The 25,645-nt window shown below is 40.6% G+C and overlaps 2 protein-coding genes across 2 annotated transcripts in view; one reads left to right on the top strand and one right to left on the bottom strand.

Moving 5' to 3' along the window:
• Positions 1-9,690: 9,690 nt before the first annotated feature.
• On the bottom strand, positions 9,691-10,380 carry CLDN25 (claudin 25). Its single transcript, XM_001500389.3, has one exon. It carries the CDS (start codon positions 10,378-10,380, stop codon positions 9,691-9,693), a length of 690 nt encoding a protein of 229 aa, XP_001500439.2.
• A 3,702-nt stretch (positions 10,381-14,082) lies between these two features.
• ZW10 (zw10 kinetochore protein) overlaps positions 14,083-25,645 on the top strand; it is a 44,890-nt gene continuing 33,327 nt past the window's right edge. Inside the window, exons 1-6 of the mRNA XM_001502053.6 lie at positions 14,083-14,662; positions 16,511-16,645; positions 22,135-22,236; positions 22,426-22,503; positions 22,657-22,816; positions 24,141-24,293. Of these exons, the coding sequence (XP_001502103.2) occupies positions 14,393-14,662; positions 16,511-16,645; positions 22,135-22,236; positions 22,426-22,503; positions 22,657-22,816; positions 24,141-24,293 (898 nt within the window). The 5' untranslated portion in view covers positions 14,083-14,392. The remainder of the gene's footprint in view (positions 14,663-16,510; positions 16,646-22,134; positions 22,237-22,425; positions 22,504-22,656; positions 22,817-24,140; positions 24,294-25,645) is intronic.

Below are 25,645 nucleotides of genomic sequence, written 5' to 3'. Positions count from 1 at the left end.
TCACTTCATGGCCTTTGCTTTTAACGACTGCTCAACTGTCCTTGGTAATCTTGTAAAATCTTTTGCTTTGTATCTTTCCAAATTAGTTATTTTCTAATGAGCTATTGGGATTTACAGTTGGCCACGAAAGGAGCAGATGGACATCTGTAGTGTATAGTGTGTGGTGTTGAAAAGTTTGTATCATTTGGATGCACTCAAACCACCAGGGGGAGTGCTGAAAAGTCGTTTCTTTTTCTTCACTGTAGGTACAGCTTGGTTTCTTACAGGATCCACAAACTGCCTGAGACCAGGAATGGTTTTTACATATTTAAAGGGTGTGAAAAAAGGATGAGGAGTAGGGAGGTGGGGAGAAGGAAGAAGAAACCTATATGACCTTTACCTAAAATGATTCAAGAATTTGGGCAGGGTACTTGACATCAGCATAAATTCCGTTGAGACTGGGGTTAGCCTTTCCATGGTTACCTGAAATTGCAATCCTTTTCTGTTTGTATTTGTTAGCTCTTTTAAGACCTATGAGGCATATAAACTCATTTTTACCCTACCCACTTGAAGAAAGAGGTGTGAAGTGGATACATACAACAGAACAATTTAAAGAACTAGAGGCGAGGATTGAATGAAGGGCTGGGATATATCAAGGGTAGGATAGAAGGGGGAATTAATTGTAGCTGTGATCTATTCATTTTTATTGCTCAGTTTATTGTATTTCATTGTATGAGTATATCTTAAAATTTATTCTGCTAATTGTTGTTTAAGTTGTTTCCAGTTTTTGGCTGCTACACATAATGCTGCCAGGAACATTTATGTACGTGCCTTTTGATGCGCGTGCAGATGCATTTCTGTTGCTATGTAACCATGAGTGGAATTACTGGGTCATGGGATATTTGGGTCATAGGAATAGATAAATAGCTTTATTAGATTCTGCCAAACAGTTTACCAAAGCGGTTATGCCAATTTAACCTCCCACCAGCAGTTTTATAAGAGTTCCAATTGCCCTATATTCTTGTCAAGATTTGGTTTTGTTAGTATTTTTAATTATGGCCATGCTGGCAGATGTGTGATGATATCATTTTAATTTGCACTTACCTGCATAACAATGATGTTGAGCATTTCTTTATATGCTTACTGGCCTTTGGTTATTCTCTTCTGTGAAATACCTGTTTAAGTCATGCCCACTTTTTTGTTGGATTTCTTGTCTTTCACTTATTGATTTATAGGAGTGTTTAAAAATATTCCAGTTATGGAAACTTTTTTGATTATGTACATTTCATGTATCTTCTCCCACTCTGACTTTTCACTCTTTTATCTTTTGATGAAAACAAATGTTTGATGTTAATATACTCCAATTTTATCAGTCTTTTCCTTCATGGTTAGTGCTTATGAGACCCTGTTGAGGAAATTATTACCCAAGGTCATCAAGATATTCTGTGTTATCTCTCAGCAGTTTTGCTGTTTTACCTTTCACATTTAGCTGATAGGCCCGCATCATTTATTGAAAACATTGTCAATTTCCCAGTGCTATGCCTTTGTCATAAATCAAGTGTCTACATGGGGGTCTGTTTCTGGGCTCTTTTGTCTGTTCCACTGGCCTACTTGTCTACTTGTACCACTATCACACTGTCTTAATTAGTGTAGCTTATAAGTCTTGATTTCCAGTAAAATAAGTTGTCCAGTTTTGAATGTCTTCAAGATCATCCTGGCTATCCTTGATCATTTATATTTCCATAAAAGTTTTAGAATCAGTTTGTCAATTTCACACATGCACACACATCTCCAGGGATTTTCATTAGGTTTACAGTGACTAGAGAGAATTTGGAGAGAATTGACATCTAATCCGTGAACATGGTATACTACATCTATTTAGGTTTTCTTTAATTTCTGTGTAAAGGTCTTCCACATCTTCCATAAGATTTACTCCTAGATCTTTGAGGGTTTGCAAACTACTGTAAATGTTGTCATTTTAAAAATTCCATTGTTAATTGTTTGTTGCTGGTATCTAGAAACAAATTGATGTTTTCATATCAACTTTGTATTCGACAACATTGCTAAATTCATTTATTAATTCTAATAGTTTATCACTAGTTTTTTTAGATTTTTAAAATGCACGATGTTATCTGTGAATAATGACTTTTAATTCTTTATTTCAAGTCTCTACGACATTTATTTTCTTGTCACACTTACTAGGACCTCTGGTACAATGCTGAATAGAAGTGGTGATAGTGGGCATCCTTGTCCTCTAATATCAGGGGAAGAGGTTTTCAATATTTCACCACTAAATATGCTGTAGGCTTTTTGTAAATTCTATTTATTAGGTAAAGAAAGATTCCTTGTATTCTTAGTTTGCAAACAGTTTTATAAAACTTACAAATGGATGTTGAAATTTGTCAAATGCTTTTTCTGTGTCTATTGAAATGATTACGTGGATATTCTGTTCACGTGTGAATTACATTTATTGATTTTAAATGTTAAGCCAACCATATGTTGCCGGAGTAAACTGAATTTGATTATGATACAATTTTTATATATATATGAAATTTCTTTTTTATATTTTGTTTAGGATTTTTGCATGTATGTTCATGAGAGACATTGGCCTTTAATTTTCTTTTCTTATAGTGTCCTTGTCAAGGTTTTGGAATCAAGATTATTCTGGCCTTACTGAATGAGTTGGGAAATGTTCTCTCATTTTCTATGCTTTGGAAAAATTTGGATAAGATAGGATTATTTCTTCCTTAAAGCCTGGAAGACTTCATTATTGAAGCCATCTGAACCTAGAATTGTTGTTTGTGTGTGTTTTTTAGGAATGCTTTTACTTATGCATTGAGTTTCTTTCCACACATGTAGAGTTTTGAGATTTTGGGGGGTTACTTCCTCTTGTGTTAGTTTTGGAAAATGATTAGAAATTTGTTCATTTCATTAAAATTTAAAATTTAGTGTCTGAAAGCTCATATTAATACCTCGTGTGTGTTTTTGTTTTAATGACTCTGGGATCTTAGTGATGCCCCCTTTTCCTTACTGATCCTGGGTGATGTTTCTCCTCTTTTCTTTTTGGTTAGTATATCCAGGTGTTTATTGGTCCATTCAAAGAACTGTATTTTGGTGTTGCTTATTTTCCTCTTTTGTAAATTTTTTTTCCCTGCCTTTTTTAATTCAGAGCTCTTCAGCAGTGATCCTTAATCCTGGCCACCAATCCAGAATCAGCTGTGTCACTTTAAAAAGGCCTGCTAAGGCCTTAACGGTACAGACACTCGCTTGTTAGATTTGGGCTGGGCCCCTGATGCCTTTATGCTTAGAAATCATCACAGATAATTCTGATAACACAGTGACAGCTGAGAACTACTCCTTTGTAGAACTGCTATGCCTACTAAGAAAGTGGCTCTTAAACGTTGTGATCAACACACTGAATTCTGTGCTTCCATAAAAAGTCTGTAGAACCTCCTTCAATGATAGTTTACAGGTTTTCATGGTTTCTGAGTTAATATATTTTATCTTGGCACATTCCTCAGGCTAACCTGAACTTTGATGGAGATATGGAGAAATATTTTTTTCTACATAATTAACCTTTCCTTTAATTTCCATAAACACGTCAGTTCCTTAAAGTTTACTCACAGGCTTAACTTCCCAGCTGTTTAGTCATTACGTTACTTTTCCCTGAGCCTTTAAAAAAATTCTCCACATTCTTTTAAGTTATTGAACAATAAACTGACATAGTACTCCATTAGAAGTCAAAGTGGGGCTAGTTTAAGAGAGATTTTAAGGGCATTTCCATTCTTCTTTCAGCACTCTTGATTGCTCCTGGTCATCCATTAAGTTGTTGGCTAGTTAGGATGAATCCTCAACCTCATTGTTGAGTAGTTGATTGACCATTTATAGACAGGTGAATGGGTCCTACAGAGCAGAGACCTGGTCTTTTCCCTTCTCAAAATAAGATAAGTCTGGATTGTCCCTGCTACACCAGGAAGAGAAGAAATTGTGATGATAAGCAATGAACAGGAATATTGACTTTGAGTAGAAGTAGGGGATAGAAACCTTCTAAATTATTTAGGTGACTTGGAATTGATAAGCTGGCACAAAAGTGATACCCAGGAACCACCAGTAGTGAGCTTTGAAAATTAAATGTGTGCTAGTCCTGGTGTTAATCATATTCATAGAGGGATGGCCACTTTTCTATCTAGAGTCCTGATGATGGGTTAGAGGTATCACTGCCTGCCAAAGAAGGTCTTCCCAAATTAGCATTTGGATTTTAAGAGTAAGGACAGAATCCCCAGTGATGTCGTGAAAGTAGCATGGTCATTCTCTAAGTCATCTTGACTGTCCCTACTTAAGGAATAGCCAGATCTCATTCATGAGTTAAACAGTTCTACAGCTTTCCTGATTTGTAAATCACTGATGAATCAGTATGTCTCTTATGAAGATGTGGTTCATGGAAAGAATATTGACATCGGAATCTGACACATCTGAGCTCAAATCCCAGCTGAACCTGTTTTCCTGATCTATAAAACAGGAAAACACAACTTTGCAGTTATGTTTTAAGGGCTAAAGGAGACAGTAGATGCAGCAGTGACTCTCTGTAAAGTTGAGCTCCAGATGTGGTTTTCATGGGGAAATGTGTCATGGGGCAAGAATTTTAAGGCTCCTTCTGACCTGTGTAGGGGCCAAATAATTGGGGCATAATGTAGATATCCAGTGTGTTATGGGCTTCTGGCAAGTGGATGGGTTCATATTAGCCAATCTGATTAGAAGAGAGATGTTAAAGGGATCAGAGCTTGGAGCTGGCCCTGTGGCCTAGTAGTTAAGTTTGGCACACTGCACTATGGCAGCCTGGGTTCAGTTCCCAGGAGCGGACCTACACCGCTTGTCAGCAGCCGTGCTGGGGCAGCAACCCACATACGAAATAGAGAAAGGTGGGCAGAGATGTTAGCTTAGGGCTAATCTTCCTTAGCGGAAAAAAGGGGGATCAGGGCTTATGCTAGATAGAAAAATAACATTATCCCCTATCTGATTCTTTTCCTGTTTTAGATATATTTTTTCTTTAATCATTTTATTGAATGGCCTGAGCTTGATAAGGTACAGTGAGTCAATAGCTTTCTTTTTGTTTCCACGGCTACCTTCCAATATGATGTTTTGGATCTCCTTTCCCTGCTCCTTGACAGCATCTCAGGAAGATCACATAACTTTGTCAAGTTTATCTCAAACTTGACAATACATGAGAATAATCTTCATGTTTTATAGAGTCCAAGCCAGTCTAGATCAGGAGTTCACTCTCATTCATTTGCTTCAGTGCTTCTCCCCTCACCTTAGTTCAGGCCTCAGCCCGAAATTCAGGAACTAGCAGTAAGGAAGGAGCTGTAGAATGTTCTTTCACTCTCCCTGCTCCATTCCCCCCACACCCCCAACTTTGGCCAGGTGGCCACCCTAGAGCCTGGGGGAGGAGAGTTTATATGAGAAGGCAGAGGACATTGTTTAGTTTTTTAAGAGGCTGCTAGTCTTGTTTGTAATACTCTCTTGGTTCTCAAATGTCCTTTGTTATGGCAAAAAATCCAGGTCTTTCTCAAGAACTTTCTTGGGTGCCATCCTGGTGGCAGTAGGAATGGATGAGCTCAGCAGGGGTGGGATTGGTCTGTTTCAGACACTGGTCTTACCTTCTGGGAGAAACTCCTGTCTATGAGTGGTTCTGTTAGGTCCATCTCCACCCCATTCCTCACAGGGACGGGTAGAGAACATCACAATACTCTCAACTGTTATGAATTCCCTTCCAGGAACCTTCCCTAATGAATCTGTGTGCTTCTCTATGTAGGCTATTGGGTGTAAAGGCCAACCAGTTTGGCCACTTCTCAGCAGCAGTATGTTGAGCGCTTCTCTTTATGGGGCATACATCACCCATGGGACTTGGCTTTGAGGCTCTATTCAAAATTCTGGGCAACAGGATAGTCCATGCCACATCCTGTAAATGTGGAGAGGTAGTAAGACAAGTGACAGGCTTAAAAAAAAAAAATCCATCACTTAGTAGAGTGGAAAGTGAACTCAACTTCTTTCGGTTCCATGTTAGAGGCCAGTGACTGCAAACATTTTCCCAACTCTGACTTTTTTATTGTCCTAACACTGCTGCTAAGACACATCTCCTATCCAGAAGCCCATGAAACTGTTTCTGACTTCCCTCCCATCCCCAAATGCTGCTAACCCACGTTGGAATCCCTTAGGACTTTTTCCCTAGAGCTGATCTCAGAGGCTCATAAGAGTAACAGATGAGTATTTTAATAGGGACTTTCTGGAATGCCTTATCTGCTAATGGTGAAATTTTCAGACCCAAAGGCAGGCTGGTGGAGAAGATAGCACTGAACACATCAAATTCTAAATGCATCAAATTTGGTGAGTCCGTGAGTTATTTTCTTACAATGCTTTGCACATAATAAAAGCTTTTGACTTGAAATACTGTTTCTAATACGCATGACAACACATCTTTCCATGTGTAACCACAATAAAGAAATGTTTTTAATGTGAGAATAATTTGCCACAAATATATGAGAAAAGGCCGAGTTGAAGCTAAGATATAATTAGTTCTATTTTTATTTCTCATTATTCTCCCTACAAAACAGGTAGATAGAAACATGGGCAGTTTTAGATGAAAAGCATTTTCACCCTCGGACTCATTCTCCACAAGCGGATTCTGGCCAGAAAGAAGATCACATTCCCTTCTGGGGAGGACATGCTGTTGGCTGCTTGAGAACCAGTCAACTGTCCGTGCCCCACCCCCATTTTAAAAAAATGCCTTTGTGTCCCCTGTGAGGAGAGTTAGGAAGACAGACTATTTTCTTAACAAATCTTTAGTTTGTGTCTGTTTATTTGCAGAGGAAGCCATCATCACATGCTGATGAAAAATATCAACACCTGCAAACATGAGATTAGGGTGAGGGCTGCGAGTCACCAGCAGGAGCAGGTGAGCCACCTGGCAACAAAGACTCTGTTCAGACCTCAACAAAAGCACAAAGGACAAGATTTTTCTTTGTAGGTCTTTGGTTTTTCCTTCTGCTTTGGTGCTTAGCTCTTCCTTTGGTCTGGTGGGTTGTCTCGGCAGCCCATCTCCGTGAAGCAACAGGAGGGCATGACAAAAGACCACCATGGCATCAAAACCTGGATTCAAGTCCAGAGCAGCTGGTTGCTCACCTTGGGCATGTTGCCTAAATTCTCTGATCTCAGTTTTCTGATTAGCAAAACAAATAATATCTGTTCTCCCAATCTCAAAAAAACTCAAGATACGTCAAATAAAACTACCAAGAAATGTGGAAGTACTTTGTAAACTCTTAAACCCTGTACAACTATGTGATAGGGAAACTGCACAGGGACACAGTATTAGAAAAAGGAGAAAAGGAGCAGACTACTGCCACAGTCACCTGGGGCTGAGCTCCTATTCCTGGCCGCACGCTTGGCTTCCTGAGAATAGAGACAACATTCCTCAACCTGACCTACATGCCCTGCAGGATCTGGCTCCTTCCTACTTCACCAGCCTCACCTTGTACATTTTCCTTGCTCCATCTAGAACCACTATCCATCCTTTAGCTTTTATCCAGTTATCGCTCCCATAGGGTACCCATCCATGGCTCCCTGACTAGGTTAAATTCCTCTATTGCATGATCTTATAGAAGCATATATTTTTCCAAATTTGTAAAGTTTGTCATGGTTACAATTTACACTTATTCGAGCAATTTTACATTAATATTTGTCTCCCCTGTTTTCCTGTACAAGGGGCAGGGATAAATTCTGTCTTACCATTTTGTTCCTGGCTCCTAGCACAATGCCTGGCATATATGGTAGATGCTCAATAAATATTGGTTAAATGAGTGAATAAATGATCAGATGCATGAATGATGACCTGAGTCCTTCTTGTAGATTCTGTGGGACCCAAGGGTAACTCTTGCATATTTGAGCCTCACCCGTGGTTGACACTTGGCCCAAAGAGTTTTGAAACTTTGAGAAGGGGTGGTTGAAAAGATGAGCATTGGAACCAGAGAAGGCCAGAATACAACTTTGATGCGAACTACCCTTTTATACTTAGAAATTTACGTAACGAGTCATTGGATTTGTGTATGTCAAGTAACCATACACAAAAGGACATGCATAAAAGGAGAAGGAGCTTTCTGGAGAAACTGTGACTTCTAGAGAGCCCTCCTCTGGATGAGGAGGTAAAAGTTGCTGAAGATGAAGTTGCACCTGGGCAGATTTGTTTCCTCCAAAAAAAAATGTAATTTTTCTGAGGAGGGAATTGGCTTGGGCTATGCTTGCAAAGTTGTTTGTTCTCGCATTGGTGTGTGCATATTCCTGCTTGAGCAGCGGCTATCTCAAGATGGCAGGGCTATTTTATCAAGAAGTGAGAGGTGTCATGGGGCTCTGAGCACAAGCCTCTGAGCCGGAGAGGTGACCTATTTAGGGGACATTGGGAGCCATGCCCCTTAGCTGTTCTCCTGTGGGAATTGTTGGCAGGGTTAATGGTGACTCTTTTTCAACTGATTAAGGGAGGGGGACAGGTGGGAGTGAAGGAGCAGCGTGGATGCTGCAGTGATCGCAGCTGCCAGGCAGCTTAAGCATGAGGCCCCTCCTTGAGGACTTGCAGAAATGCCTGAGGAAGACCTGGGGTGGGGTCCTCTGGCAGAGGGTCTGCCTGTGCAGGTAGGACAAGCGAAGGAACTTGGATCATTGCTGTGAAAGGGACTTTATTTGTACTCACAGCCTGGGTAGGTCTGCTGACATTTGGGTTAAAGTTTAAGGGATTTATAATGTGATTTTGCCTATAGTAAAAGATATTTCTGAGGAGCTGGTACTTCTCTCCACATATGTGCCCACATTGGGAAGTTCTTGGGCACAGCTACTCTGGGCTAACCAATTTGTCCCTGTTTGACCAGGACTTTCCTAGTTTTAGCACTGAAAGTACCCAGTTCCGGACAAACCAGGATTGTTGGTCACCCTACCACTCACTCACAGTGACTATTTCTTACCTTCATGCTGGGAACAGGGCAGACCACTCATAGACTCAACATAGCGGAAACCAGAGTATGTCTTCCCTTTGGGATATTAAGGATCTACGAACAGCCAAGATATATTGTGAAACTCTTTCAAATTGTGCAACTGAGGCTAAAAATGGATGCAAGGAGTGTTCCTATCCTAAGGGGCTATTCTGGGCCAATAATTCATTTTCATTTGCCAAGTCATCTTCAGCTTTGTCTGTCTGTCTACCTACCTACCTACCTACCTATCTATCTATCTATGTATCTATCTATCTATCTATCATTCCATCTATCTATCTATCTATCTATCTATCTATCTATCTATCTATCTAATCTATCTATCCATCCATCCATCTGGTGACTATTCGCACTAGATTTTCTATGATGGATATAATTTTGTAATATACTTTCCTTAGTAATAAATAACATGAAGTTTATAATTAATATTACAAGTTTTAAAATAGTTTATATAAATAAAATCTCAAATCAGAAAAACATGTTTGTTAGAAACTGTGCTTTGATTTTTCATTCTGAAATTATAATCACCATATCACCAAGATAGTCAATCCTTAACAAATGGAACTGTGACCACCACCCCCCAAATGAGGCAAACAAATACAGAGTGATGAAGGGTAAGGAAGAGAAAGGATTCTACTGACATTCCTTTATTCCAGAGATTCCTAGGCAGAAGCTAGTCCTAGATGAACAGGTTCTTAGGTCTTGGTGTTAGATAGAAGGAGCCATCGAACTCCTCTGCTGGAGCATAGGATGGTGGGGCTGTAGGACCAGTCATCCGGGGAGAGGGCACATCTTCTTTTCCCAGGCAAGATGAGAAGATGAGCAGTAACCCACCAAGGGCCAGGAAAATACCAGCAGCCCAGCCCAGGAAGAGGGCATCTCCAAACTCCCACCGAGGCACAATCTCAGGGACGCTGTCATCCCAGAAGTCTTGGATTGTGGCATAGGCCACCCAGGAGACTGGAAAGAGGGTAGTGGCTGAAGCTGATGCCTCCAAAGTCCCTCCCAGAAGGCAAAGCCTCCTCTTAAATATGTGGCTGATCCTGTGAAACTGGAAGCATTCAGACCCAAAGACAGAAAGCAGAAGCCCCAATAGTCCCAGCCCATGGGAGGCTACCATGAGGACACGGGATACCTGGAGCTCCTGGGGCAGGGACAAGAAGGACTCAAAGGCCTTGCACACAGTGGCAACTTCCTCCTGATTCACGCAGACTTCCCAAAGCCCCATGATCCAGGTCTCCATTTCGTTCAGTTCCAAATTGAGAGTCTTCCACTGGGGCAGGGCAGTGGTCACACATGAGCAGATCCAGCCAAGGAGAGAGAGGAGCAGTCCCGCCAGCTGGACTTTTCCACGGAAACTCCAGGCCATGGCTGCTCCCACCACAGAGGCAGAAAGTTAAAAGGAGGCTTGGAGACTGGTTAGTGGGGAGGCCTTTTGGGAAGATTGGGCGGAAGATTTTTCGTATTTGGAGAGGGTTCCTGTTTCAGTTTTCTAGGCGGCAGCTGAGGCAGGTGCCAGGAAGTTGGCAATGTTTGGGTTTAGGGGGTGTGCCCAAGATCGGATGTGGGTGTGGATTTTGGGAGAGGGTCCCGTGAAAGGTAAGAAAGCCAGACAGTAAGCTATCAATACATATTTGGTGAGTAAACTCACAAACTTAAAGTTAAAATCACTCCCCAGTTCTGAGATGACAAGAATGATGTTCTGGGAGTATTCATTGATATAATCTTTCTGGAGAGCATCATGACTTCATGGTTCATACTTTTAAATATATGCGTATTTTGACCTAGCGCCCTGCCTCCAGGAACTTACCTTAGCCTATTGTGAAGATATACAAAGATTTATGAAAATGTTCTTGAAATATTGTTAATAATTGTACATTTTGGTTAATACTAGGCAGCCATTTTAAAGTGATATAGAAGACATTTTAATAACATGAAAAATGTTTTTGTTTTTTTTTCCTGAGGAAGATTTTCCCTGAGCTAACATTTGCTGCCAATTTTTCTCTTTTTGTATGTGAGCTGCTGCCACAGCATGGCCACTGACAGATGAGTAGTGTAGGTCTGTGCCTGGGAAGTGAAGCTGGGCCACTGAAGCAGAGTGTGCCAAACTTAACCACTAGACCACTGGGGCTGGCCCGTGAAAAATGTTTTTGTTATGTTGTTAAGTGAGAAAAGCAGGTGACTAAATAGTATATAGAGTATATAGAATACAATTTCACTTTCATAAAAAAGTGCATATATCTATGTTGACATCTATATCCATATATATATGCATATCATATACCACAAAATGTTGACCATGGTTATTTTAGTGGTAGGACTATGGGTAGTTTTTATTTCCTTATTTTGTGCTTATCTATGTTTTTGTAAATTTTATGAATTTATTATTTAGTGTTTTTGTAAGCAGAAAAAATTAGAAAATTTCCCAACCCAAAGAACCTATCGAGACCCAGAATATACCAGGAGGGGAGCACTCCCTCCCCAGTCTCCTGCTGCTGCTATGACAGCTGTTATAAATAGATGCTAGTCATACCAGCTTCCATTCCTAGGTATTTATTGCTGCTGCCAAGAAGCAGGTTCTGACTGGAAAGGAAATAATTTTCACCTACTGAGTGCGGCTGAACGCCAGACTTTTGGCTAGATACCTTATCCTTAGTTAATTTTCACGCTACCACTGTGGAGATACACGTTAGGTAACTTGCCAGCATACCCTGGCTGGTAAGCAACAGATCCAACTCCTGAGCTAGGAGGCTCAGACTGTGACATTTCCCGTTCTTATCCCCAGATTGTGACAGTGATTCCCCCTGCACTGCTCCAGCATGTGGGGAGGATTAATCTTTATGACAAAACACAGAAGAAAATGGGGATTTATTATATTGAAGACATAAATTTTTGACCAGTGTATTCCCCTATTCATATTTTAAGCAAATGCATACCCTGTGGTACACCACGCAGTGAAAGCAGAGGTGTAGGACAGTCAGCAAGGAGGAAACATCCGAGAAAGCATCTTGACTTTATCTGAATGACGTTTCAACACCTAAGCAACCTAATTAAATTATCAATGGTCTAGGGGTGGAAGGAGGCAATCAGAATCATCTGGAATACTCTTTTTTCTTTTATGTTTTATTATAGGAATTCAAACTTACACAAAAGTGGAGCAAATGGTATAAAGAAATCTCATGTCCCATCACCCAGTTTCAAAAATTATCCACTTCTACCCATCTCGTTTCACCCATACCCGCATCCACCACTCCACATCTCTCCCTTCATATGCGTTTCAAATTGTAGGCTCTTTCTGCTGCGTTTTTAACAGCCACATGTTCTAGTCAACACGATGGCAAAATATTTTGTCTCCCTGGAAACACTGTCTGCTTGCACTATATCCATCCAGATTTGTGTTTGATACTCTGCTTCCTGGACACAGGTATGCCACATGCCCGTGAGCCATGATAAGTCAGGAGGAATCCTTTCAGACGTTGCTCCTTTATCCTTGCATTTTCTTCAGGGCCTTTCTTGATGATTCGTGAAAATCTGTGAATTGGGAGACATACAAACCATCATAAGTAAGAATTATGAAGGAAGTCATATTAGTAAGAGAAAACGGAACCCATTTGTTTATTAATTTCTTTTTATTAATTCAAGTATTCATCAATTCCTGCATGCATTGACTGTCTATGTGTAGCAATGGCACCCCATCCCCTATGCTCTTCCTTCTCCTTCCTCAGTCTTACCCTGGCTCTTCCATCTTTTCCTGGAACCCTGAGGAACAATCTTCAGCTTATCCAGTGGCTTCTCTGCCCAGGGAGAGGTGGAGCTTCTGCAGGTGTGTTTATGGGCATGCATGAATTGGTTTCCTGGAGGAAGATCCCAGAACCTCAGCCTCAAAGTGGCACCACTTTCGATTCTCAGTCCAGATGCCTCCTTGCTGTGAAACCTCCCTGATTCACTCAGAGACTGGGTGCTCCTCCTCCAGTATTTCCTCTGCTCTTTGTACCTTCCTCAGAGGTGGGTGAAGTTTCACGCCTGTTACTTGCACAGGCCCCTTCCCAGGCCTGCACCTGATTTTGTATTTTATATTCTTTTCCTTAAAGAGTCCTCTCCTTCCCCACAACTGTGTAAGATTAGGCACCACAAAAATCTGGATTGCTCCCTCATCTACCTCCAAAATAATTATCATATCCTCCTGTGATTATTTATTCACACATTTTGGCTTCTGAGACCTGGCATCCTGTCTGTCATGTAGTAGTTAATAAATAGGTAATACAAGTTTTCAGGAATTTCATCTGCAAGTCCTTCTTTCTCACTGGGCATTTATTATTAGTAGCATTTAGAATTCAAAGTGAGGCTGACAGGTCTACTAAACAGAAACTGATTTGGTTTTCTAGGGAGAGGTGCTTCCCAGGATGCTATGGCTGTCCTTTGTGCTTCCTGTCTTAACCCCAATTTCATTTCCTTTGCTCATGTCACAGGAAGCTGCCCTTGCCTCACTAGGATAAGCAGATTGTCCCACAGCCACTTAAAATTGACAAGGACCTTAGGGTCAGCATCTACTTGGGGTCAACCCTCACAAGATATCTTTTCAAAAAATTAAAGATATTTTAATTAAAGCAGTACATGTTTATTGCAGGAAAAAACAATAGATAGGGAAAGAGAATAAACACCATAAGTCCACCACTCAGAGAGATAATTTGGTATATATCTTTTACCTCTCTCTCCATATTTTTAACAAAGAAATTATACCGTGCATAGTATATTGTGAACATCTTTCAGTATGTAACATTTAAATAATGAAACAATTTTTAAAAGCTTTTGATAAAATTGATTTGTAATCTCTGAAAGTGCTAAGTGTCTTGTTCTAGTCCACACAGTACTAATGTTGTTTATACCTAGGTAATATAAATAATGTAAACGTCATGTATTACGTAGATGTAATATATGTATATTTATATGTACATAGAGGCAGTATTTATATATGTAATATATGTACGTAGATGTAACATAAACTATGCAATACAAAAGGAGTGCAATTATAGGCAGACTTCTATTTATACTGAGGTGACGCCACTTCGTTCCACAACTCCAGAGGGCACCATTCAGATGGGCTCCGATGGCCACTGCGGCCCATGGGAGCGAATATTTAACGAAAAAAAAATCAAGATGGGTTCGTCGGGTCTTCCAGCTAGATAAACTTCACAGCTAAGAAGTTTGAAGTTGAGAAGGGTTCAGTTAGGACTGATTACTAAATAAAAACATTTCATTTCTTCTACTTAAAAACGGGCGGGAAGAGACAAGCTATTCGAAAACAGCTAGGAAGAAAACGCTTCTCCGCACAGTTTGCCAACTACGGGACACCGTGGAAATTCCACGCTAGGATAGTCGCGATGCCTACTGGGAGTTGTAGTGTGGCCCTCGCCTTCCGTGCAGCGGCCTGGGCCCCGCAAGACTCCGTTTCCCAGCAGGCCGCGCGCCAAGGCCGCCGGCGGGACTGGAGCTGCCGCGCTGACTACGAGAGAGAGGCTCTGTCAGCTTTGGTTCCTGTCGTGGCCATGGCCTCGTTCGTGACGGAAGTTCTGGCATACTCGGGAAGGCTAGAGAAGGAGGATCTGGGCACCAGGATCAGCCGCCTGACCCGGAGGGTGGAGGAGATCAAGGTGAGGGCGCGGCAGCAGTCGGCGGACTAGAGAGCGACGCCGGGTGGTGTTCGAGGAGAGATGAGCAGTGGCTGAGGGCGGACAGAGTGGGTAGGAGCAGAGTCAGGTGTGGGGCCTGAGTGGGAAGAATGAGGAGTGGCAGGGCTGGGAAGTATGTGGATTGAGGAGGAAGCTTGGAGCGCAGCCGAGTTGGGGACGGAGGAGGCGAGGAGGCCTGGGACTGTGCGGAGGAAGAGGCGGTGGCTGGGGGAATGTTGGGGAGTGGGGTTAGGTTGGGGAGGCCGGGGGCAGGGGACGCGGAGGGAGACTGAGGGGACCAGCAGGGCAGGGGAGTGGGACTGAAAGCCTCCATGTGTCCAGAGAGGGAGCACAGGAGAGGGATGGATATGAGGACAGGACGTGTTTGTCTCCTGCACCCACTCCTTTTTGTCCGATTTGTTGATGCACATGATAGCTTTGGGAAGATTGAACCATTCTCCTCTCTGAAGTTTTTGTTATTGAAACCTAGCAGTGTGTTTATTTGCTCTCTTCTCCATCCCTAAGCCCTGGAGGCCGTGCTGAGTGTTGTAAAACACGTCAATGGCACTTCTCTGGACCCTGCTGTCTTGAGACTGAGAGAGAACCAAAAAGCACAGAGCCGTACACAGGTTCCCTGTGTACTGCTGTCCTCACCTTGCCAGTATTTGCCCGCATCTTTGCTGCATTCACTTAAAATTATGTGCACCTGCTTAAGTCTGGATTTAAGGGAGCGAGTTTGGCACCTACCATAAAGGCACAAGAAGTAGCTCTTCCTAACAATTCTTGATTTTACAAAAATGGTTTCCTAGTTTGTAAGTATTTCACGATACTGACATCTCTTTAACATGGCTTTTGGGTTTTAAACCACGTTTTATATGATACACAGACTATTAAGCTACCTTAGCATGGCACTTGGGGTTCCTGTGTGTTCTGAACCTAACTTACCTTTCCTTTCACTAGTTTCCTTTACCAACTTGAATCTTCAGCCAATTGAGAATTACTTCCTATGCTCCAAGAAGGCCCAGTATCATTTCTAGTTCCCAGATTTTGCTTATGTTGCCATTTCTCCATCTTTACCCGTAGTCTTTCTACCCATTTTCCAGGTTTCATCTCAAATGTAGTTTCCTGCATGAAAAATATCCCCATTTTCCCTCAGGCAGAGGTGTTCTCTTTCTCTTTTGTGCTCCTGGAGAACATTAACTCTGTTGTTGTGTTACATTTCTGTGTTCTGCATTCTTGCTACTCAAGTGTACGTAGTGTTTTCCTGCCTAAAAGGAATTTATTTGTGGGCAGGTGTAATTTATACCTGTAGCTTCCAAAGCATTGAATAATTCAGTGCAAAGTCTTCAGTAATTTGTTTATTAATAAAATGTAAATCAATTTACAGTTTTAAGATTAGACCTTAAAATTTTATAAGCCAGAAGATAGAAATTCGTAAATTGATTGAAATATACAGATTATGGATTTAACTTATCCATTTGCTTTTTTTTAATTAGATATATGTATAATTAAAATTGGCTGTAGTCTGAGTTGATACAGTTCAATATGAGAACTTCTGGCTCCACCTTCTCTTTTCTGGTGTTTGTAAAACTCTTGGGCACTAGTGGGATTTGGTGATCATTGTCTTCTTTCACTCTAATAATGTCATAGGACCATTAAGGGTGGGAGAAATATGTGTTTCAAAGAAATCTGTTGGCTTGGAGGGAAATGGGAATGGGTGTGGGTAACTGGCAGGAAGGCTCCAACATGGAGGATTCCTTATGGAAGACAAGCATATATTTTTAACAGAGTCACCTACTCATCTCAGTGTAATTCTGTTTTATATTATAGGGTGAGGTATGCAGTATGATCAGCAAGAAGTACAGTGAATTCCTGCCCAGCATGCAAAGTGCACAAGACCTGGTTTCCCAAGTGGATAAGCTATCTGATGACATTGACCTGCTGAAGTCCAGGATAGAGAGTGAGGTAAGAAGAGGTTGTTATATTGGGTACGTTTGCAGGGGGGTAGTTCAGCTTCCTGATTCCTAAGACAATTCAGTTATGTACAACTTTTCAAGACTTCACTTTTCTTATTGGTAAATGGAAGTTGAATTAGATGATTTTAGGGTAACTTCCAACTTAAAAATAGAAATATTTTCCAAAATTATAATTTAAATAATTTCTTTTTTATAGTAAAATTTTTTTTAGCTATAATAATAATGTCTTGCATTTGAATAGCCCTTTATAAATTTTAAAAAAATAATCTGAGGAGAGCTGGCCTGGTGGCGTAGTGGTTAAGTTCACGTGCTCTGCTTCAGTGGCCTGGGGTTTGTGGGTTTGGATCCCAGGCATGGACCTACACACTGCTCATCAAGCCATGCTGTGGCAGCATCCTATATACAGAATAGAGGAAGATTGGCACAGATGTTAGCTCAGTGAGAATCTTCCTCAAGCAAAGAGGAAGATTGGCAACAGATGTTAGCTCAGGGCCAATCTTCCTCAACAACAACAACAGCAAAATCTGAGGATTTTGTCATCTTCATAATAAAAACAGGTAAAGCTTAGAACTGGATCATTTGGTCTCTTCTCTTACCTCTTCCTAGTTAAAATACTTGCATCTATTAATGGCCAGCATTGTCTTACAGGTCTATAGCTGGCCTCAACACATTCAAGCTTCAGCACAAGGTTTGTCTTTTGACAGTTTTCTTCTGGAAAATTGGCTTGGTGTGCCAATCATGACCACTCTACTTCTTGTCATCAAGCCACTTCCTCTGGACATCCAGAGAGTCCTTGCCCATCTTGTCCTGTGTCAGTTTGTGGGGCTAGTGCTTTCTATACTTGTGTGGAAAGTCTGGTGGGTTTTAAGAATGTGTATCGTGTTTTCTGGAGTGCTTTCATCACAAAAAGAAGTAAACCAGTCTGGAAACAAAAATATCAGCTTTATAATATTAAAGACATTTTCCACATGTATTATCTCCCCAGGATTTTTCCCCTACAGTTTCCTTTTAGGAAAAATAGGCAATTGAAAGAAAGCAAGCTGATACTGGAGATTTAAACAAACTCTAATCTTAGGTGTCTTCAACATCCATTTCTAAATTTTTGCTCAGGGCTCGTTGATATCCAAAAATCAAGATGTTGAGGTATTCTCAAGGTCCTGAAGGAAAGACAACAAGTCTCTTCTCTATGTGATAGTTTCTAGAGAAGGAAAGTGAACAGATGTGTTTTTCAAAAGTTTTCTATAAAATTTGAATGACAAATAGGGAAACCACTAGTTAGCTAGAAAATTTATTTAACAGTCAGTTCACCAATCATTCTGATTAGAGGTTTTAATAAAAATAAATCCGTTACTTACAACTCCAGCACAGCTCAAGTAATATTTTGGAAGTGTATTTGTCGTTAGTTGATTGTTTGATCAATGAGTCAATAGTGCGATCTTAGTCTGTACTATTGAAATGAAATGCAGTATCTGGAACAAGAGAGTGATGAGTTCTCTGTGCCTTTTGCTGGCCGGATTATGGCTGGTGAAATTTATTCAGTTCTGGTTGTTGTCTTTTGAAAAATGGCTGGTCTAAATGAGAGGGTCCAGGGCTGAATACTGAACCATCTGAAGAACAATGAAAGAAACTGAGGGTGTTTAGTTTTAGTAAGAAACACTTTCAAGATTTGAAGCCCTAGGGGCTGGCCCTGTGGCCAAGTGGTTGGGTTCGTGCACTCTGCTTCGGCGGCCCAGGATTTCGCTGGTTCGAGTCCTGGGTGTGGACATAGCACTGTTCTCGTCAAGCCATGCTGAGGCAGCATCCCACATGCCACAACTAGAAGGACCCACAACTAAAAATATACAACTATGTACCGGGGGGCAAAAAAAAAAAGGTTTAAGCCCTTATCATATCAAGATTCAAATTTATAGCCAAAGAAGGGGAATTAGATCCATAGGTGGATGTTATAAAGAAATTTATTCAGTCATTTGATATACTCATTGAGCATCTACAAAGTGCCTGATACGGTGGTAGTTGCTGAATAAGACAGTTTTTAATTTCAAAATGTGACTCTCATGCCTGATGTAGATGAGTAAAATAGTGTGGTACACACCAAATAGGAGTAATCCAGTTAGAGAGAAGAGGTGTAGTTAAGGATGGCTTCCGGCAGGAAATAGTGTCCAAACCAAAGCCTGAAGTGACAGGTAATTAGGCAGAGAGGAAGGAAGAGTGTTTTAGGTAGACGTAGGGGACAGCATTGCAGAAGCAAGGATGTAATGGAGAGATGTCACTTTTGGAGAGCTGCAAGTGTTCCATATGACTCATGTTTAGTGAGTGTGGTGGGAAAGGACATGAGATGAGATCAGAAAGGTAAGCAAGGACCTTGTATATCAGGTTAAGTAGTATGGACATTATCTTGATGGCACTGTGGAAGCCATGGAGGATTTTAAGCAGGGGAGTGACATCAGAATTGAATTTTAGGAATCCCATCTGGTTGAAGTTTCAAGAAAGGACTTGAGGGAAAAAGAGACTGGGAAATGAGAAGGCAGTTAAAGCATTAGGAGGCAGTTAAAGTAATCAGGCGAGACAGGGTGGTGACTTGCTCTAAAGTCAGTGGCAGTGAGGATGGGGAAAAGTGGATGAATCCTAGTGACATTTAAGGGATAAGATCTTTGGGACTTGTTGATGTGGGTAGTAAAAGACGGAGAAGTCAATGATAAGTGGGGAACCAGGTCATTGATGTGCCATTCATTGAAACAGAGAATCTAGAGAAGGGGTAGGTTTTTGTGGGAGAAATTAGTTTAAATATGGAGTGCCTGTGTGATATACAACTCCAAATAGAGTTGTATAATTGGAGTGTATTAAGATGAAGGCTAGATGTTCAAAAGAAAGGAAGAAAGGGAGACAGAGACAGACATTGAAATCCACTGGCTCAAACAAGATATGTATTTTTTTTTTTAAAGATTGGCACCTGGCCTAACAACTGTTGCCAATTTTTTTTTTTAAGGATTGGCACCTGGGCTAACAACTGATGCCAATCTTTTTTTCTTTCTGCTTTATCTCCCCAAACCCCCCCTGTACACAGTTGTATATCTTAGTTGCATGTCCTTCTAGTTGAGGGATGTGGGACGCCGCCTCAACGTGGCCTGACGAGCAGTGCCTTGTCCGCGCCCAGGATCCGAACCCTGGGCTGCCGCGGCAGAGCATGCGAACTTAACCACTCGGCCACAGAGCCAGCCCCAGATCCGTATTTTTTAATTGTAGTAGTCCAGGCTAGCATGCTGATTCTACAACCTATGGCCTACCTGCTCTAGTATAGTCTCTGCCAAGCACTGTGAAGGGGGTCTGAGATTTTAACCTGCTTGCAAGTTGGCCTGCCACAGTTTCATGGATGCTGGTAGAAGACATGAGACTCCTTGGATGAGAGATGAAAAATAGTTTATTACTCACAGCAGTAGCCAGCCTGAGCATTTTTGCACAGGGCCCTGAGCCCCAGTTTCTACAGGGCAATGTGCAGTGCATTATAGAAGAGAACTCCTGAGCTCAGGGAATGTGAATCTCTTATAATGGGGAGTAAGCATGCTTGCTTTTTGCTTTGGAGGAAAACACCATCTCTGTTTTCCAAGCTGTTTACTACACAGACCTCCTTGAAAAGATAGTCCAGAACAAAAGATGGTCATTACTTCACTCGCAAAACAGTGCAGAAATGTAAGAGACCCCTAAAAAATTATGTTTCAACAGTCTGTAGAGCAGCAGAATTGGCAACACCTGGTGGCTTGTTAGACCTAGAGGCTCTCAGGCCCCATCGCAGACCTATTGAATCAGGATCTGCACTTTAATGAGATTCACTAAGTAATAGGTACGTATATTACAGTTTGAGAAGCACTGCTCTAGGATTTTGTTGTTGAGTGGTTGAAGTTGGTTTCTCCCCATGTCCAAGTTGTAGCTGGAGGTTAAGGGCAATGGGGGAGGCACATCTATTTTCTTAAGACTCAGACCTGGAAATTGTGCACATCACTTCTGCTTATATTCCATTGGTGAGACTGAGATACATGGTCACCCCAACTGTGAAAGGGGCTAGAACATAATAGACTAGTTGAGTAGCCATGTGTTGTTGTTACTGTGGGAGAATGGAAGTATGGATTTTAGTGAGCATTTTGCACATCACCCATCCATATACGTGTTTGGAGGTTAGGAAAATGATGTGGACTTCGGATAGCAGCACTTGGAAATTGAAGACATGGGAATGGATGAGATTGTCCAGAAAGAGTGTATAGAGCAAGGTTTCTCAACCTCGGCACTGATATTTGGGGCTGGATAATTCTTTATTGTGGGAGACTGTTCTGTACATTGTAGGATGTTTAGCAGTGTCCCTAGCTTCTCACTAGATGCCAGTAGAACTCCTTCAGTTGTGACAACCCCAAATGTCTCCAGACATTGCCAAATGTCCCTGCATGGGAATGGGGCAAAAAGAAGTTTATTTTTTGAGAACCAGCAGTTCAGAGTAAGAAGAGGGCCAGAGAGAAAGGAATATCAATATGTTTGAAGTGATCAGAGGCAAAATGAAGCTTCCCCCCAAAAATGAAAGGAATGGCCAGAGAACTAGCAGGAAAATGAGTAGAGAATGTTGTCGTTGAACTAAGGGAAGGAAAGTAACAGTGTGCTGATAAATAGTTAACACTGATGGTATATGCTGTGGATTTAGCAACAAAGAGTTGTTTGGTGTTTGGGGCAGCAGCTGTTTTGGAATAGTTTTGGTGGAATGGTGGGGGTAGAAACCAGATCATGGTGAGTTATAGAGTGAATGAGAGGTGAGAGAGTCAAGACAGTAGTATGGATCACTTGCAGTAAGCTTGTTGGTGAGAGGAAGGAGAGAAATAAGGTAGCTACTGAGGAATGAGGTCGTTGCTGAGGAGGAGGAAATTTTTTCTCAAAGTTGGGAGACATTTTAGCATATTTAAATCTGATGAGAAGAGCCATGCTGTAGTAGGTCTTCAATCAATATATATTTCATGAATGATGAATGAATTAGGGAGAGGTAAAAGATATAGAAAGAGAAGAAATAATTGATAGTGCAACGTCCCTGAAAAGGGGGGGCAGAATGAGAGTTCGGGTTCTGATTCAATGTAAAATCTTTCTAATAGTTAGACCTATCCAATGGAGAGTGAGTTATCACTTGGCAGTTGGGATACCCTTCTAGTAATCCAGGTGGATGAGCTCTCTGATGAAAGATAGCAACTGCTTAAGCTAAGAATAGGTGGTGACGCGAGGATTCTTGGTTGATGGGAATGGGTATTCCTGCATAGGGTCATGGTTTGGACTGAGAGGACCGCCTAAGATCTCTTCCTGCTATTCTGTGATTTTTGTTCCAGTCTTAACCAGCACTTAAATTTCAACATGAATTATATTCACCTAATAAAGCTTAATGATTAGCTATAAATGTTTTATTTCTTAGGTACAGAGTAGCTTGAAAGTACTTGTTTTTGATGTGTGCATTAGGTCCGCCGAGATCTTCATGTATCAACTGCTGAATTTACAGACTTGAAGCAACAGTTGGAAAGAGATTCAGTAGTCCTAAGTTTGCTTAAACAGCTACATGAGGTCAGTAAACTCAGCTCAAACTTCAGTGTTTTGGTGGTAAGAAAGTTATTTTTTTTTCACTTGGTCTCATTATTAACTGAGTATTGGGCTATATGGTATTTTTTCATATTTTAAAAAAGAATAAGCTGACAGACTTGAAATAATAAGATATATAAAGTAAAATGACTAATAACTATCTTATCTTTTTAGTTTTCTACTGCTATTGAAGAATATAATTGTGCATTAACAGAGAAGAAGTATGTCGTTGCTGCTCAGCGTCTGGAAGAGGTATTAAACGCTTTCTCCAAAGCCTGAGCAATTAGTACTATTTTTGTTTTTAGTAAATGTTGTGTTCCATGTATTCCTTATCGTTATACAGATATATTCTGTTTGCCCTGAATCCAGATGGAATGTTTAACAATGATTCTGTTTCACTACCAGGCAGAGAAATGCTTGAAATTATTAAAATCCAGAAAATGCTTTGATTTAAAAATGTTAAAATCTCTCAGCATGGAGTTCACAATACAGAAACAGAACATACTTTATCACCTTGGAGAAGAGTGGCAGAAGCTGATTGTATGGAAGTTCTCACCATCAAAAGGTGCTGCTGACCTCAGGTGGACTGCTTTGCTTAATCTGCCTGAACCAGTTTGACCTCTGAATATATTCTAAATATTTTATATTGTGGTAGATGAGAAGGTTTCATTTATTAATCTCCCAAGTGTACATTGAATTTTCATATTAAGCAAAATGCTTGTTAGAATCAACTCATTTGGGTCCCTAAAGTGTTCTCACTTTACTTCCCTTACCTCTCTTTCTGTGCCTTTGCTAGGAAGGAGCAGAGAAGAGGGAAGATGGTTGAGTGGCTGGGATCCACATGATGAGGGTGTAGTCGAGGAGGTGGTAGTAATTTAAGACCATACAAAGTTCCCACGACATTGTAGGATGTAGCCATTCTGGACAGCTGGAATCCCAACAATTTATCTTGGCTAGAAATCTTAAAAGAAGCTGTTCAACCATTCTCTCTCTTGCTGAGGAAAGAAGACAGGAAGTCAATGGGACAAGAGTTTGGCTCAAATATTCTCAGTCCTTGGGGAAAAAATGGTGACAGAATCATGAGATAGGGGGTGCTTAGCAAGATGAAGAAGTAGAATAACTCTGGCCCTGGCTTTGATTTATGCTACTTGGCTCTCAGCTCCTCTGCCCATCTCTGGGTGTGAGCCCTCTCTGGTATCTTGTTAATACAAAGTAAAACCTCTAAGGGAATAGGTAAAGGACATGCCATTACACCTGGTGTATTTTCCAATCTTGAAACTTGAAATTTAGTTTATTTCAGGGGAAACCTCACAGTCTCCCTCCACCCCCTTTCCTGTATCCACTTTGGCCTCCAGATACATTATATATGTATGTGTGTACATAGAGATACACACACACGTGTATGTATTTCAGGTATTTTGAAGAAAGTAATCGAGAAATTTTAGGTTCTATTTCTAAGCAGACTATAAAATTAAGAAAAGATAGGTTTTCTAATTATTTGTTATAACACACCCTTCCTGTTAAACATGTTTGGCAGGCTATCCTCTTTACTTGATAAGAAAGAACATAGAAGAGGAGGTCTCAAGTGAAATTAGAACCTCGCTTTTCATTTCTTGCATTCATTCAATACATATTTAATAAGCATTTATTTTAGACACATCACCTTGCTTTTGCACTTAGTTGATTCTTTAAACATATCAAAAAAAGTCATTTCCTATTTTAAAGTGATGCCAAGGACATGTATGTCATAAGTAATATTTGGTTGCATTAGAAGTGTATTATAGTAAAACCACATATTTAGGAATCTCAGTAGAGAATGGGCTCTGAGGAATAGCATTGCAAACATCTTGTATTGCTGAGACAGCTGATATTTTTTCCCTTTTTCTTAGATACCAGCAACTTGGAATCTTACCTACAAACAGAACTTCATTTATGCACTGAACAATCTCAGAAAGAAGAGAAGACCCCTGTGCCACCAATCAGTTCTGTCCTCTTGGCATTTTCTATTCTTGGGGAGCTGCATACCAAGCTTAAATCATTTGGTAAGGCATGCTACTGTGTTTCCTTTACATGAAGTCTTAGAAGGTCCAGTGTTAAAGGAGTGATAGAAAAGATTATAAAACTATTCTCTGGATAATATTGATGTTGGATCATAGGGTTTGGCCTCATGATTCGTCAAATGGAATTGTCATAAGTATTACTGTTTTTATTAAGGTCTTGGATCCTTTCTTTCCTTTTTTTACTTTTTATTAAGATATGATAGTTTACAACCTTGTGAAATTTCAGTTGTACATTATTGTTTGTCAATCATGTTGTAGGTGCACCCCTTCACCTTTTGTGCCCATCCCCCACCCCTCCATTTCCCCTGGTGACCACTAATCTGTTCTCTTTGTCTACATGTCTAACTTCCACATATGAGTAGAATCATATAGAGATTGTCTTTCTCTATCTGGCTTATTTCACTTAACGTAATACCCTCAAGGTCCATCCATGTTGTTGTGAATGGGATGATTTTATCCTTTTTTATGACTGAGTAGTATTCCATTGTATATATATACCATATCTTCTTTATCCAGTCATCTGTTGATGGGCACGTAGGTTGCTTCCATGTCTTGGCTATTGTAAATAATGCTGCAATGAACATAGGGGTGCATGGGACTTTTGGAATTGCTGATTTCAAGTTCTTTGGATAGATACCCAGTAGTGGGGTGGCTGGGTCATATGGTATTTCTATTTTTAATTTTTTGATAAATCTCCATACGGTTTTCCATAGTGGCTATGTTTTCCATAGTGGCTGCACCAGTTTGCATTCCCACCAGCAGTGTATGAGGGTTCCTTTTTCTCCACAACCTCTCCAACATTTGTGACTTTTTGTTTTGGTTATTTTTGCCATTCTAGCAGGGGTAAGGTGATATCTTAGTGTAGTTTTGATTTGCATTTCCCTGATGATCAGTGATGATGAACATCTTTTCATGTGTCTATTGGCCATCCGTATATCTTCTTTGGAGAAATGTCTGTTCATGTCCCCTGCTGATTTTTTGATTGGGTTGTTTGATTTGTTGTTGTTGAGTTGTGTGAGTTCTTTATATAGTATAGAAATTAACCGTGTGTTGGATATATGACTTGCAAATATGTTTTCCCAATTGGTGGGTTGTTTTTTTGTTTCAATCCTGTTTTCCCTTGCCTTGAAGAAGCTCTTTAGTCTGATGAAGTCCCATTTGTTTATTCTTTCTATTGTTTCCCTTGTCTGAGATGACCTGATATCTGAAAAGATCTTTTTAAGACTGATGTCAAAGAGTGTACTGCCTATATTTTCTTCTAGAAACCTTACGGTTTCAGGTCTTATCTTTAGGTCTTTGATCCATTTTGAGTTTATTTTTGTGAGTGGTGAAAA

This window comes from Equus caballus, chromosome 7 (assembly GCF_041296265.1).
Source record: "Equus caballus isolate H_3958 breed thoroughbred chromosome 7, TB-T2T, whole genome shotgun sequence".
Classification (NCBI taxonomy): domain Eukaryota; kingdom Metazoa; phylum Chordata; class Mammalia; order Perissodactyla; family Equidae; genus Equus; species Equus caballus.
Note: the sequence above shows the minus strand (reverse complement) of the source record. Positions and strands in the feature narration are given on the sequence as shown.